Raw genomic sequence first — 12,762 nt, 5'->3', positions numbered from 1 at the left:
GAGTGATACAAGAAAGTATGAGAGGAAAGGAAGTGACAACACTGCAAAATGATAGAGGAGATAGGATAAAGACATAACAAACAAAGAAATGTGGAGGGTTGGAAGGAAATTAGGAGGCGGAGGAATCAGGAACATTTCGATAACACTGGAAAAAGATTTTTTAAAAAAGATCTGTAAGAGAATATGTTGAGAAGGCATATTGGAAGATCATGATATGGTGATATGAAGAAAGGTATTACAGATGAAGGATACATAATGATGATGACAGAAAGGAAAAGTCTGATGATAGAAGGAATATTAGATAGACACAAGATTATTTATAGCAGAAAGGCGGAAGAAGAAGGGGGGAAGGGTGTGGAGGGAGATGAGTTAGGGAGGGAAGAAGGGAGACAGGGTGAGGTAAAGAAGCACAGAGGGGGAGAGAGATTGGGAGGAAGGGATGGAGGGGTAAGAATGAAGCAAGAAAACGAGGGAGGATTGCAAGCGCTTAATTTGAGCCAGTGGTTGCAGGTGGGGCCCAACAACACACATCTGTGTACCTATTTTCCTCAACAAATTTTAATCCAGAGCAGGAGAGACAAAAACACAAATGGGGAAAAGAAGCAGGAAGAGAAGGACAGAAAAACAGTGACAAAGGGAGAAAGCAGAATTGAAAAACAACCTGTAAGAGTGAGATAAAAAGAGGAGAGAGGTGTCTTGGAATGGATTAAAGATGCCTGAGGTGAAACCAAGACTACGTGTTCGGCACCCTTATCTTTGATAACACCGGCTGTGGGAATCTGAAAAAAACTCTGGACCCCGGTCACATATGTATATATTTTATTTTACAAACTAAACACGGCAGAGAGCCCTGCTGGAATACAGCCTCCTTTTGGGAGCGCTCCACTCAGCTGTTTGTTCAAGCCTTTTTCTTTGGCTTCCTTTCTTCCAGCCAGTTAATAATGTATTCAAATTAAACAACTTAGACACGGGCCGCAGTAAATTGCTTCTGTTTAGTTGTCGGGCAAAGCAATCAATGGCTGCATTTTTCTGCTCGCCTAATTCCACTCCTGTGGCCAATTCGGTTCTTAAAAAGGCAATCTGAATATTGGGAAAAACCTTACTTATTCTCCTCTCATCAATAGGGATGTTTTCTTACTGGTGCCTCGGGAAAGGCTCTGATTGATCCATAGCCACTCAGGGTTTTGCTGGTTTTCACAATTGTCTGGCATAGAGCACCGGGGACTGCGGTGAAGTGGCTTGAGACGGGCATAGATTAGGGGAAAGTGGCCTTTTCTCATGAGGCAAGTGCTCGAGAAATTGCTCCTGTGCTTTTATGATAGTGTCTAAGTGTGTGTGTGTGTGTGTGTGCATGTATGTGTTTTGTGTGTGTGTGTGTTTGGGTGAGAGGTGTGGCGCAGCGGCCAGAGCGGCTGACTTATGCACGTAGGGTTCACAGTTTGATCCGCGACACCAGTGGCTGCTCAGCTCAGCATCATGTGACTCTGGACAATAGCTCACTTAATCTCCCCGACGGTGCCCAGTGCCTTAAAACCTTAAGGGGTGATATGTACGCGCTTTACAAATATGAATTTTGTTTGTGACTTTACAGAGGTGGAGAGCGGTCCCCCACTCGTCCCGTACCCTGTATATATCTGTAAATGTGCCTGAGAAAATCGAGAGAATTCTGCATTTTGAATTAGGTTACCATCCTTTTGCATTATGCCATTGTTGTGTAGTGGGTTAAATTGAATGTATGTTTGAAACAGAGACAGGTTTGTTGGTGTGTGAGAGTTTTAGCATGTGTGTTTACGTATGTGTCGAGTGTGAGGTTGAGAGTGCAGTAGTGAGTGCCAAAGTGCACGTGCATCGGTATGTGGCATGGAGTTTGCGTATGCATGTTCCTCTGTGTTTAACTTTTGCCTCTCCATGAGCACTCCATATGCGCCTGCTTCTGTCGACCATTCCTCTGCAGGTGAACAACCATTACAATGCAACTATTACAACGACATACCATTACCACGCAACTATTACAACGCAAGTCATTACAACGACTTGCGCTGGGGGGCACTCTAGGATAGGGAATAGTTTAATTTACTATCCAACACCTTCCCTACTATCCACGGGGACTGGAGTTGGAATAGTAAATTAAACTACTCACTATCCAGCACCCCCCAACGCAAGTCGTTGTAACGACTTCCGTTGTAAAACTTGCGTGGTAAAGGCATGCGTTGTGAAAGCATGCGTTGTAGTGACATTCATCCTCCTCTGCATGGCTGCCTATCCATGTTATCTTTCGGTATTGAAACAATGGTTGGACTGCACACACAAATTCAGTTAAATAGTTCATCGAGCCATGGTCAACCATACTCCACTAGCCACATTAATAGTAAGGGTCTGATTTAGATCTCGGTGGAGGTGAATACTCCGTCACAAACGCGACAGATATCCCACCCGCCGTATTACGATCACATAATATCCTATGCGGCAATTTATAATCTCATTTACTGTGTTACATTGTATATCCCATGGTGGTATGTTCCAACCTTTTATGATTTTATGAAATCAAATAAAAGCATTTTATTTTTATATCCTATGGGGATCGTAATACGGGGTCGGGATATCCGTCACGTTTGTGACTGCGTATTCCCTCCGCCGAGATCGAAATCAGCCCCTAAGTTTGGAAGAGGCAATAGGGGCATTGATGACTTAAATTGTTGGCAGATGGCGCGGCACACATCAATTAAATGAAACTAAACGTAGTAAAGGAGACAGGGAAGGAGGCTGGAGACCGCAGATAGAATGGACATGTCCAGAAGTTTGAGTACTAGAAAGCCAGAAGGTGGGACAACAGGCAGAAGTGACACAAAAGACCATTTTTGTTTCATCAGCCATTTCCAACAAAAGCTGTCACAGTGAGCCACAGTGAGGCTTCCAGGACCGGGAATGATGTGTGGAATAATACAGGGTAGTCGTGTGGGCCACCGTAATGTGTGTGAGATTTGAGACAGCAAGGTCTGTGATGGACATTGACTAAAACCACTCCTGTCAAATCGCCATTGGGTTGAGCCAGGATTATTGATTACAGTGCAGCAAAGTCTTCTTTATAAGGCAGGCACTACATCAGGGATGAACCATCCTCACTCTTGGGAGGTTGTGCCTCTCAAAGCTGTCAAGACTTCTGGGCCCAGATTTACAAAGATTTTGCATCAAGTTTGTGTTACTTTTTAATGCGGATCTGATGCACAATACAGGCATACATACGTGTGTTGCCTCCAGGTTTGGAAATTATTCATGGGGATATAGCATATTCACTAACATTCCATAATGTGTGGTACCCACCTTCCATAATCCTACCCTATATGCATTGTGGAAAAAACATATTCGGAGGGGTAAGGAAAGTCAAATTCCAAAAACATCTGCAGACACCCTTATTTCTCCACATGGAAACACTTTCCGTGTAAAGTGCTCCCTTTGTGCACATGCCCGGGGCAGGTGAGGGGTTTCCGTGCACCTTCTTCACGCCCCCTGTAACACTTACAATAAGGCTATATAAGTGTGTATAATTTATGCGTGTGAAATTCAAAATTATGACTCTCTGGATGTTCACCTCATTTCTACTGGATTTCCCAAATGCATCTAAAACACTAACCTGGGAACGCCCTTTTCTGCAGATATTGGTGTCCTGTGATGATAAGATTAACTCTTTCAGAATCGCAGTATTCTCATTCACCCATGATTTAGGATATTTTAGATCAATTAGTCAGATTTAGACACCTACACATTTCTTCAAAAAGTTCTTGTTCTCAAATTTGTGTATAAAAGAGAAAGGAGGAAAGGATTAATGCATTCAGTGTTTTTCGTCCCGTCACCCCTCGCCCATAGAGTGTTAGCCCTATCAGGCTTCACCGTCGCGTCTGTGGACCACCGCTATCCTGTCTCTGTCTGGCTGGAAGTTTCAGGTACCGTCAAGTCTGCAAATGCATTTGCATCCACTCACCTGATGCATTTGCAACCCGTGGCCACCTGTGATGTTGCATCATTCTCTGTGCCTCTTGGACCTCATTACTTGTGCATGGTGGGGCGGTGTATTAAATGAATGCCTGCGCTACGTAGCGGGTCGTCTCAGTCATGCTGCCTTCTCTACTCTGGTTTCAGTGCACGGTACCTGGGATGAATGGTCGCCATGGAGCCTGTGCTCGTCTACGTGTGGCAGAGGGTTCAGGGATCGAACCCGCACATGCAAGCCTCCTCAGTATGGCGGGAACCCCTGCGATGGACCCGAGAAACAAACCAAGTTCTGCACCATCGCACTGTGTCCAGGTATGTTTATCACCTCTTTGCTTTTTTACACACAGTATTTTGGGTGTTTCTTATTTTTGTATCGATTTCTCATTCTCCATTGCTCATTATTGCCAGCATTCAGTTGATTGTTCAAAAACTGTTTTGATGGGAAAATCAATCATGGTATTTAACCCGTTGGCTGCGCCGCCGATTTCGCAGAAGTGCGGCACATTGGCCGACAGCAGCACCAGCGAGGTAGTGCTGCCGTCGGCCAATGGCCGACAGCGGCATGGATGGGGTTAAAGAGGGTTGGGCCATAGTTTGGCCAAACAAGTCCTACTGTGGAATAATCAAGACAAAAGGTATTAGGCTTAAATAGGGTTATTGGTCTGTTCTTCCAAACCTTGACCCGCTGTCCCTCCTCTGTCCATTGAGAATGCTAGTTTTACTAGTAGACTTCATGGGCGCGAGCACCTATGCTTTTGTTAACTACGGCACATGATGAGTTAAGGCACCGAGCAATGTTGTTTGAGTAACTTGGCCATGCAGTACCAATAGGGGTCAATCAATTACAGACATGTTTTGGAGTAAACACATGAGCATAACACAGGCCCCCAACCCCCATTCAGCCCAAGGTCAATGAACAGCTGTGTGATATGGGAGACTAAAGGGCCCCACTTTGCATTCCTGGGGGTCGGGGGGCTCCATCATTTTGTGTTCTCCATTGAAATTCAGAGAAATGTGGTGGTTCCACAGCCATTAAAAGCTGAATAAACATAGCATTTAATTTCAATTACTACTTGTTTGTTATGATGCAGCTATTCAGCAGCACTGGGGTTCAACAGAAAAGGAAGATCTATAGAGCAAAAAAAAAAAGGAAACAACTTCACTCCAGATAAAAACTAATGATCATGAGAAAATGTGTGTAATGGGGATGTGTCTTTTTAAGGCTACTTGAAAGCCTCGAAAAGGCAAAAGGAATCACAAAACGTTACATTGTTCATTTCTTCAATTAACTGTTGGAATCACTGAGAAATAACTCAAGAATTGATTTAAAGTATTACAGATTTAAGTAATTGCAATTGCCTATGATAGATAATAGAATCGTAAACATCCCATCCTATCGGGAAGTATCTGCTGTCCAATAGCTAATATGTGTTATTGTAGCAAAGCCTCATCTTTGTGATTTTAGGAGCGTTTGACTTTTAATTATTCAGTTTGATCGAACTGCTGAGCTACTTGCTAAACTAGAGAGTAAAGGACTTAAAATTCCCTACTATGTTTGTCGTAAATTATTTGCAGTAGGTTGAGCAGGACATCCCCCAGCATGTATTGGCCTTTATGACTCACACAGCCACTATGCCAGGAGACAAACTAGTGTAAACTGTTTAGTGTATTAACCCCTCCCCTGCTGATGACGGAACCGCTCCGTCATCAGCTGCGGTGGCGCTGTGCTGATGACGGAGCGGTTCTGTCACGGCCCGCTCGGTGCGCCTGCGCGGCGCAAATTCCGCACCTGCGCTGGACATTCCATTGAGCGGGCGGGGCCGTGACGGAACCGTTCCGTCATGAGCACAGCTCAACCGCGGCTGGTGACGGAGCGGTTCCGTCACCAGCATGCGGCCGCCGCGCGGCCGCCCCGCCCCCTTAGCACTGCGGCGGAACAGCCGCTGCAGTGATGGGGTTAAATTTTGTTTAGTAAAAAGATGAAATATCAGGCCCATTCCGTCTTTTTTTTTACGAAAGTTGTGTTGAAAAATACTTTGGAAGCCAAAGAAAAGAAGTTTCTGGCAACAAAGATGCTAAGTAAAGAAAAGAGAGCACAGGACGGCAAATGTTAGCAGATTTTGAGAATGGCAGAAATTTGTGTTAACAATAACTTGTTACATGTTCAGAAAATTGGTTTCAACGCTGTACGTTATCAATGGTGTAAGTAAGGTTCCCATGAGACAAGAAATTGGAATACCGATGGTGCCACTGGGAACGGGAAAAAATGGGGTACCAAGGCTGGAGCAAAGAAGGAAATCAGCGAAGATTTAGAATGTCAAAGGATTTGATATTGAGGGCTAAAGTTTTAGTGCGGGATGGAAAGAGGAGAGAACACAGAATCAGGGAATTTAGCGATAGATCAGAAAATTATAGAAGGTGCATGTTGTATAAGAAAAACAGGCGACATTGAAAAGGAACTGAATTACCATAAGGAAGAGAATGAAAATTTACCCAGGAATGTGTCACTTTAAATAAAGGAATACAAAGAAGGGGACAGGAACTGGGGCTGATGAGGAAGAAGAGAAAATTAGGAATCATAAGATGAAACGGGGAATCAGCTCATGATAAATCTGTGAACGTGAAGGCGGGGCTGGAAACTAGCCAACATACAGAAATGGCAACCCCATTATGGGACGCAGCAGGAGACATTTTGGACAACCATAAGGAATGTGCCCATCCATGTCATGGGAGCCAGGTTAGCATAGCAAGACAGACCGCATAAGGGTGTGCATTTTTAATTTTTTTTATTAGTCAATCGAGACTCTGTGGAAGAACTTCATGGAACACCCTTAACACACAAAAGCACTACATTTAGATGCTGCATGCAAAAAAGAAACAAACATAATCATTTGTCATTGCTTCACATTGTAAAACAAAATAATTAATAAAAAAGGAAGTAAAGCAATTCAGAAACTTGGCCTAAAAAGAAGGACTGTGTTTACTTGGGGTAAAAAGATGGCCGATCTCTTGCCCGGTGAAGATAGATGCTTTGCGGCCAGATCTGTACCATCCTTGAGCACAGTTATGTGATCTTCACTGTGACCAATCCCTGAGCACCAGAAATTATAATGACAAACACACATTCTTGCCCTAAATCACTCGAAAGTATCACATGACATGATTATCTACCTTACGACTGCCACTAACTACAGCAAATATCAGAGCACTGGCCTACTGTGACCCTCTGAAATGTTGTGACCAATGGCCAAGTGGTCACCAAGATTTTTCAGAAGAAATTGTTAATTAGACACCCCTGGGTCAGGCATATTACACATTGCGCCTGATGTGATGTAATGTAAGGTGGATTTGTAGAGCGCTGCTAGTCACCCGCGAGGGTATCCATGAGCTTCCGCTGCACCCCTGCCAGCCCCAAGGGGCTTTTAAGGTTGAGCATTCGAGACCTCTTGTATATACTTTAGTATATTCCTATATGTGTCTGTACTTTACGGGTTCTGGAGAGCAGCCCTAGGACTTGTCTGCTTCCGCTCAGGGACTATTTTTTCTGTTCAACTGCCTCTATTAACTTTCTTGATAGAAAATGACCAGCAGAGGTCAGTACAATACCAAAATCACTTTGGCATTCTCTAGATTCTAGTCCATAGAAATTGTCTTCCACAAGCACCCGTAGACAATAATATTTTTTTCAAATCTTGTATTTTCAGTGATTTGACCACCGAAGGCCATGATTTTATATTAAAAACAGAGCATCACCCTATACCAATTCCTGCTGAAAGGCAATATTTCTCTCCATGTGTTCCCATACCTGGTGTGTCACACAGTTTGATGCTTACTTTCCCTCCATGTTAAAGAACAGTAGATGTTTCAGCACCCCGGCTAATGTGCTGCATAGCTGAATACATATAAGGTCCAAAAGGAGACTGATAGCATTGCAAATGCTTGTTTTATGTAGGCTGTAGCCCTGGCTGCAGAGGCATAACGAAACTTGAGGGGGCCCTTGAAAGGTACATGAAGAGGCCCGCTCCGGAATTAATCAGGAGCTCTCAGGCAAGAGTACTGTGCTGAGGCGGCCCCCTGCAGCTTGGGCCCCCGCACCGTGGGCGCTGCAGGGACCTATGCTATGCCACAAGTTAATACATCAAAGACTCGTCAGGGTCTATAACCACCATATACTGTCTAACATTCATCTAGTGACCCATCTATCTGCCCATACACCTGTGCTTGACTCCGCCCCACAATGCCGGTCCCTATACTTCCAAATTTAAAGCCAACTATGGAACCCGTGCGTAGATAGGCACTGGCAATAAGGCGAGAGCAACGGATAGGGAATCCCTAATTCTCTCTTTCACAATAGGTAGAGCGGGGAGTGAAGAGGGAAAGTAGGAAAAGCGAGTAAAGGTAGCAATATGCAGGGAGGAAACAAAGGACTGGGAAACAAAGTTGCCAGAGACGGCAGAGTGTATCAAAGGAAGACATCCTAAGATGAATGAGAGAAGAGCAGTAATGTGATTGTGTCAATATAAAGATGAAAGAGAGACAGAAGTGATGGAGAAATCAAGGACACAGAAAACATAAGACTAAAAGGGAGAAGCTGGAAAGGCAGATAAATGCAAACGATGAATGGGGTAATGGAAATACTCAAAAATAAATAATAAAGAAGGTAGGAAGGGAGAAGACCAGATGAGGGAGACAAATGTAAGAGTGTGACAAGTATCAAGGGCAAATGCACATTGATAGAGACGAAATAAATATTAAAGAGTGGGGAAAATTACAGGAAATGTGAAGGGGGCAACAATTATAACAGATGAGGATGAAGAAAACAAGGATGTAAGAAAACTGTAGATAAAGAAGCTTCAGACTGAGAAAAGAATATGAAACAGGGAACAGTTCATAACTGAAATGTGAAATGAACGAGGGAGGCAAGAAAACTTACCAAGGAAAAGAGTTTGAAGTAAGATAGAGAACCAGAAAGATATGGAGCAATGTGTAATAATTAGTGGTACCCAAGAGTGAAATGAGAGAAAAGTGAGAGGAATACAGAATTCAAGTTTTAAGATAAGTGGAGAGAACGAGCAGATATCTGAAAAAAGATGATTAAGAATAAAGTAAACTGTAAAAGATCTGAATGTAAAAGTATGTAAGAGACCTGAATAAAATACCCGCTTCTTGCAGGTCTGTTGCCCGATGAAATTCATTGACTTGGTGTTGGTGGAGGTGTTTTTGCAGAGTTATTTTTCAATGACATTCTTTCTACAGTGTGCCAGAGGAATGGGTGGAATGACAGCAATTGTATTTAATACCTATTTTGGCTGGATTCCAGCCATATTCTGTGCCAGACAGTCGTCAGCTCAAGCCATGTGGACTCTGTGCTAACATGGATTTTTATGTATTATAGTTGATGGGAACTGGAATGATTGGTCAAGCTGGAGCGCTTGTTCAGCCACCTGCTCCAATGGCACGCAGCAAAGGATCCGCGAGTGCAACGGCCCATCCAATGGGGGATCAGAATGCAACGGCCAGTGGGCAGAAACCAGAGGCTGCTTCGACCGGCAGTGCCCGGGTTAGTGTGCTGGCATTACATCAACCTAGTTAATAGAGCCACCATATTTAAGAGCTAGCGTTCTTCTTATCTCAACACAAATGGATAAGATTACAATAAAATCTACTGAATGCATTCTGGAATATGTCTTATAAACATGCTATATCCATGGATATGTGTCAATAACATCTCCCTTTGGTCTGGAGGCTTTCAGTGTTTCTGTCCCTGGTAAAATGTAAGCCCTCTGCCACTAAATGTTTTGTTGTCATACGGCTAGGACCACAAAAAATGTAATAAATTGTAAAAATACCCAAATCCTTATTCCTAGAATCTCCCAACCCTAAATCCTACTTACGGCCACGTAAAATCCACGTTTTCCTCTTTCCTGAGTACATGCTTGGTGCTACCAGGAGTAGGACAGGGAAGTGTGGATTGAGAAGGAGGTGAACACTCACATAGTTGTAAATGTGGGTATTCACTACATTTCACCTTCAATTTGCATACTTCAACAGTGAACAAAAAGATGAGGAAGTGTGAAAATTGTGTGTGCAAGTGCTCCAAAGACCTTGAAATGTTGAGAAAATTTTGGAGAAGGAATGTCTCCACGTTGAAAATGTTTTCCACAATGGATAAAAGAAATTAAACTTTTCTTCATATTTAAACATTTATCATTTAAACAAAAAAAATTCTCACGCGGGACAATTGTCTCTCATGATTGGCTGTAGGCTTTAAATCTACTAATAGATTTGTATGGGCAAAGAAGTCCACATCTCCTAACGTTGACCAAGATTCCCCAGCACTCTGCTTTTTCCTATGAAGACGCGAACAACGTCTCTGCACTCAGGGTTGTGTGAGTGGCTAAATTAGTGAAGTAATGACGTGAACATTGTCAACCACCAATCACACTTGTGGAACACATGATGTACAAACTCCACATTTTGGGCCAAGTGCCTACTCTATCTGGAACGCCTGCTTATTATATGGCTGAGAGTCCAAAACACCTTCATTTCATTAAGTTGTGGATTGGTTTTAGTGATTTGGACACATCACAGCCATGACCACTAAAGGATTTCATACTATTTATCAACCAACAACCACATGACAGTAGGGACAGACTCGCACTAGATTCAGAATTAACTATAAGTAAAATATCCTCTAACTAGCAGCAAAGAGAGTAGTTTTGGGTTATTACAGAATTCATTCATTATGGGACATACCACAGTGGAAGTGCACCTTCTAAAACTGAGAACAAGTTCCCAAGTGAGGCACCATCATGTATGATCTTTAAGTGCCTAAGATATTACAGATAGTTCATAGTGGCATTTGCTACTTGTTTTATGATATTTCCTGGTGTTGTGTTACCTGTTTCCCTGTCCATATTATACCACTGTGAATGCCACCCTATATTGAAAGCAAACATCACTACTGCTTTAGTGGAAGAGCACTGCTCAACACAGGACATTTGCATGTAGGGTTAGCCCTTGATACCGCCTGTTTTCATATGTTACAGTGGATGGAAAATGGTTGTCTTGGGGTACGTGGGGGAGCTGTACGACTACATGTGGTGGAGGGACTCAGAAGCGTGATCGACTCTGCGATGGGCCATATTTCGGAGGCGAAGCATGTCAAGAACCGATGGAGGAGTACAAACAGTGCAATGAAAAGAAGTGCCCTGGTAAGATTTCAAATTGTTAAAATACTTATGTTCCTCTTGGCATGAGCATCTGACAAGGCTGGCTGTGGTCTTATGTCCCTTTTGAAGAATGTTGTTTTAGTTCTTGCATTATAAATCGTTAGGCGCCTCTCCCTGGGGTGCTAAAAGTCAACTCTTGCTTTATTTCCAACTCAACATAAACCTACATCCACAGAGGGTTAGCCACATGCCAGCACGTGACACCTCTAAATGATATTGTTATTTCCATAGACTATTAGAAAATTCAAATATCATTACAATGCCAAAAGGTTAAGGGGTATATTTACTAATATTTTGCATCACAAAAGTGACACAAATCGACCTAAAGTCTTTTTTACCAATTAACTTTTTTTCACAATTTAGCTGGAAATTCTCTTGAAAGTGACGTAAAGCACTGCTTTGCAATACTTAGCACCAAGGAGGCATTTCATGGGTGGTGGATAGGCGTTGCCAGGCAACCACCCATAGTTTTTGCCGCCAAACTCTATCCACCAAAAAATTAGACAGGGTTTTGCATAAAAAAGAACACCCATTTCAAATAGGCGCTGTCAAGGAGAAATGCTTTTATTTCTCTGTTCTTTTCTGGCTTTGCATGTATGCTGCACTCTACAGCACACAAACAAGGTGGGAACGTTTTAAAGTTATTCTAATAATAGTCTTTTGTACTTGAAGGGTATCCTTCCTGTACACAACTTATGCTAGACTCATTCAGACACCCTTGAACTCTGGTGCAAAGCTGTGTGCGTGGCTCGTGGCAGCAAAGGCCTGCATCAGCACTAGGGAGAGGGCGGAGAGTGCCATATCTCTGTAAACATAGTGCTCTCCAAGTCTCTCCTTGTCACACAATGCAGTATTTTTGGCTGCTGCACTGCATTGTGGGAGAATTTGGTAAATCTGGGCCCAAGTGCGCTAAGCAGCGAGACACTGTCAATAATATGACATACCCCACATATTTCAGAGCCCAATTATAATTTTAACAGTGATGAAAAAATTCAAATATTTCTGCAATTTCCACTAGGTATTTGGGCACGCTGCTTTCTATAGAGACGGCTGTAAGTGGAAAATGAAACTCATTGAAATCACAACATCACAAAATAAAATGATGGATGGAGTGTTGAAACTTTTCAAATCCTCACCCCCAGTCACAGATCTGGATTCAATCCATCGTTATTTTGCTTGCCACGTCACCCCAGTTTGGCCCAGTCATATGTAAATCAGTTTTGACTGGGGGTGAGTGTTTGTAAAGTTTCAACACTCCGCCCATCATTTTATTTTATTTTGTGATGTTACTTGTGGCACTCACACGAACATGCTGCATGGAAAGCATCACCCTTCTGTTGTAACAGTCACTAAGCTGTGACCAATATAGATTCATTATTTACCACCAGTGCATCAAATTCTGTTACTCTTCTAAGCACATTAACAGTAGTTAATGTCCTCTTCTGAGTGTGTTAAATTCTGTTAATTGTCCTCCCCTCAATTATAGGTTCATGACAAAACAGTACATTAGGAACTGAAAAAGGCAATTAACTGTTGTTGC

The 12,762-nt window shown here is 42.9% G+C and overlaps 1 protein-coding gene across 1 annotated transcript in view; it reads left to right on the top strand.

The window, feature by feature from the left end:
• ADGRB1 (adhesion G protein-coupled receptor B1) overlaps positions 1-12,762 on the top strand; it is a 447,807-nt gene that overhangs the window by 219,615 nt on the left and 215,430 nt on the right. The window contains exons 7-10 of the mRNA XM_078686666.1: positions 4,138-4,302; positions 8,374-8,382; positions 9,386-9,550; positions 11,040-11,204. Of these exons, the coding sequence (XP_078542792.1) occupies positions 4,138-4,302; positions 8,374-8,382; positions 9,386-9,550; positions 11,040-11,204 (504 nt within the window). The remainder of the gene's footprint in view (positions 1-4,137; positions 4,303-8,373; positions 8,383-9,385; positions 9,551-11,039; positions 11,205-12,762) is intronic.

The sequence above is a fragment of the Lissotriton helveticus genome, chromosome 4_1 (assembly GCF_964261635.1).
Source record: "Lissotriton helveticus chromosome 4_1, aLisHel1.1, whole genome shotgun sequence".
Lineage (NCBI taxonomy): Eukaryota > Metazoa > Chordata > Amphibia > Caudata > Salamandridae > Lissotriton > Lissotriton helveticus.
This window is presented reverse-complemented; position numbering and strand designations above follow the sequence as displayed.